Source organism: Dipodomys ordii, unplaced genomic scaffold (assembly GCF_000151885.1).
Source record: "Dipodomys ordii isolate 6190 unplaced genomic scaffold, Dord_2.0 Scaffold9, whole genome shotgun sequence".
Lineage (NCBI taxonomy): Eukaryota > Metazoa > Chordata > Mammalia > Rodentia > Heteromyidae > Dipodomys > Dipodomys ordii.
Genome location: NW_012267225.1, coordinates 10262299 through 10265137, shown reverse-complemented (window position 1 = coordinate 10265137; position 2839 = coordinate 10262299). Strand labels below are relative to the sequence as shown.

General features: G+C 39.5%; 1 protein-coding gene across 1 annotated transcript in view; it reads right to left on the bottom strand.

Moving 5' to 3' along the window:
• Nucleotides 1–2839, bottom strand: part of Cul2 (cullin 2) — a 119256-nt gene that overhangs the window by 24815 nt on the left and 91602 nt on the right. Inside the window, exons 9-10 of the mRNA XM_013009237.1 lie at nt 1645–1752; nt 608–667 (exon numbers count right to left, since the gene is read on the bottom strand). Of these exons, the coding sequence (XP_012864691.1) occupies nt 608–667; nt 1645–1752 (168 nt within the window). The remainder of the gene's footprint in view (nt 1–607; nt 668–1644; nt 1753–2839) is intronic.

The following is a 2839-nucleotide window of genomic DNA, read 5'->3' as shown; positions in this document are numbered from 1 at the left end:
GCTAGCCTTGAGCTGAAGAGCTGAGGGACAGTGCCCAGGCCCAGAGTTCAGGCCCCACAACCAGACCCCCAAAAAAAAAAAGAAAGAAAGGTACATGGGCCTATTGCATTCCTTACATAAATGCCAATTTCTGTAAGACGTAAGTAATCACCTTCTAAAAAATGCCACAAAAATTATTTTGAATGCTGTTCCATGTTCTTCCCCCAATTTTTTTTGAGGTGTCAGTCCTGGGGTATGTACTCAGGGCCTAGGTGTGTCCCTAAGCTTCTCTGCTCAAGGCTAGTGTTCTACCACTTGAACTACAGCTTCATTTCCAGTTTTTTGGGGTAGCTAATTAGGGATAAGACTTTCCTGTCTGGTTTGCCTTTGAACTGTGATCTTCAGATCTCAGTCTCCTGAGTAGCTAGAATTACATCATGCTTTTTTTTTTTTTTTGGTCAGTTGTGGGGCTTGAACTCTGGGCTTGGGCACTGTCCCTCAGCTCTTCAGCTCAAGGCGAATGTTCTACCACTTTAGCCACAGCACCATTTCCATGAGTAGCTAAGATTACAGACTTCAGCCACCAACGCCTGGCTCCAACAATTACTTTTAAGCAACCATCACTTACCAGTTCTGGTGCTTTGCAAACTGACTTGGGCTCTCTGTAATTTACAACTGATGTAAGGGCCTAAAAAGAAAGCAAGTCAGTAATTAGCCATGAGGAAAGCAGAGGTGCTATAATCTGTGTGTCCCAAATTACCACCTGATCTGTTTTGGATCCTAAGCGCCCCCAAAGGCTGTGTACTACAGGCTTGGTTGGTCAGCCTGTGACACTGTTGGGGAAAGTTATGTCACTGGGGCTGTGGCCTGGAAGGATAACCAGACCATGCCTCTTCTCTTGTCTCCCACTCCTACCTGTTTCCCCAGACACCACAAAAAGGACAGCCTCCCTCTACCACATTCTCTAGCCACAGGCCCAAAAGATCACAGATTGATGCCGGGTGCCGGTGCATAAGCTTAAGCCTGTAATCCTAGCTACTCAGGAGACTGAGACCTGAGGATTACAGTTCAAAGCCAGCCTGGGCAAGAAAGCCCATGAGACTCTTATCTCCAATTAACCACCAGAGAACCAGAAGTGGTGCTGTGGCTCAAGTGGTAGAGCACTCGCCTTTAGCTGAAGGGACAGTGCCCAGGCCCAGAGTTCAAGCCCCACCACTGACCAAAAACAAAAAAAAAACAAAAAAGATCACAGTCTGAAACCTGGTACCATAGTGGTGTTATGCAGATGAAAATCTAATGCACCACCCCATATAATAAATTTTAGTGGTAAACTAGTAGACTCATCTAACTATATTCATAATTATCATATTCTATATAATTCTTTATAACTCAGTCCTGAAATTTGAACCATGCAAGTACATTTTCTATGTAGAACATCAAGATTCTTCAAGTCTGTCAAACATTTGTCTTTCAATTACTACTGAATATAGCCTAAATGTAATTTTTCAAAAAAGAAGTACTGAAAGAGACTAAAATTGTGCATGCATTTTAGAAGATGGTAGTTTACTACAAATTCACTTACTTTATTAATAATTTCATGAAGTCTAAGAGTAAAATAATGAGACTTTTACATACATATATAGTACTTATGTATTAAAAAGTTACCTTATCCAATGCACTCATAAAATGCTGGTCACCATTCAAAACAGTGTTGATTAACTGAACAAATTTACCATGTACTTCCAAAACTGACTCCACAAATAGTGTTGGCATCTAAAAATAAGAAATACAAGGTATAAAAACCAATTTTAAGAAATTCAAGAATGTGAAAAGACTTAAGACTTAATTTTACCCCAAATCACATTTCATATTCAGTTATCTTTCTTTTAGAAATGTCTTTACTTAAAATGGTTTCAAAAATTTCAAAAGTTTAGCTGGGAGCTGGTGGCTCACACTTGTAATCCTAGCTACTCAGGAGGCTGAGCTCTGATTCAAAGCCTGTTCAGGCAGGAAAGTCCATGAGACTCTTATCTCCAATTAACCAGCAGAAAACCAGATGTGGTGCTGTGGCTCAAGAGATAGAGTGCTCGCCTTGAGCTGAAGAGCTGAGGGACAGCGCCCAGGCCCAGAGTTCAAGCCCCACGGCCAACCAAAAAAAAAAAAATAAATAAATAAAAAAAAACAGAACTTATTTATTAGATGTTTGCATGTTTCTTTTTTGAGAAATATTTATTCAGATCTATTGCCCAATTTTAAAAGTGCATTATTTTTCTTGTTATTGATTATTCAGTTGTAAGAGTTGTTACACATAAGTATTATGGATGCAAGTCACTTTTATGACATGTGACTAGCAAATATTTTCTGTGACACTGTCTTTTGAACACAAAAGCTCATGCTCTAATGTAGCTGGAAGAATCTATTGTTGTCATTTGGGCTTTTGGTGTCTTAATCAAAAGTCATGAAAATTACTTCCAGATTTTCTGCTAAGAATTTATTGTTTTGCCTCTTTCATTTATATCTTCAACTCACTTGTAGTGAATTTTTACAGACAGTATAAGAACAGATTCAACTTCAGTTTTTTTCAGATAGATGTCTAGTTGTCAAAAAAAAAAAAAAACAACATTTGTTCTTAAGAAACACTAAATATATTGGGGGAAAGCAAAGGAAGAGGTGACGCTATCCAAAAATAAGAAATATACTTATTGGGGCTGGGAAGGTGGCTCAGTGGTAGAACGCCTGCCTTGCATGCCTGAGGCCCTGGGTTCAATTCCTCAGCACCACATAAGCAAAAAGAAAAAAGCCAAAAGTGGTGCTGTGGCTCAAGTGGTAGAGCGCTAGCCTTGAGCTGAAGAGCTGAGGG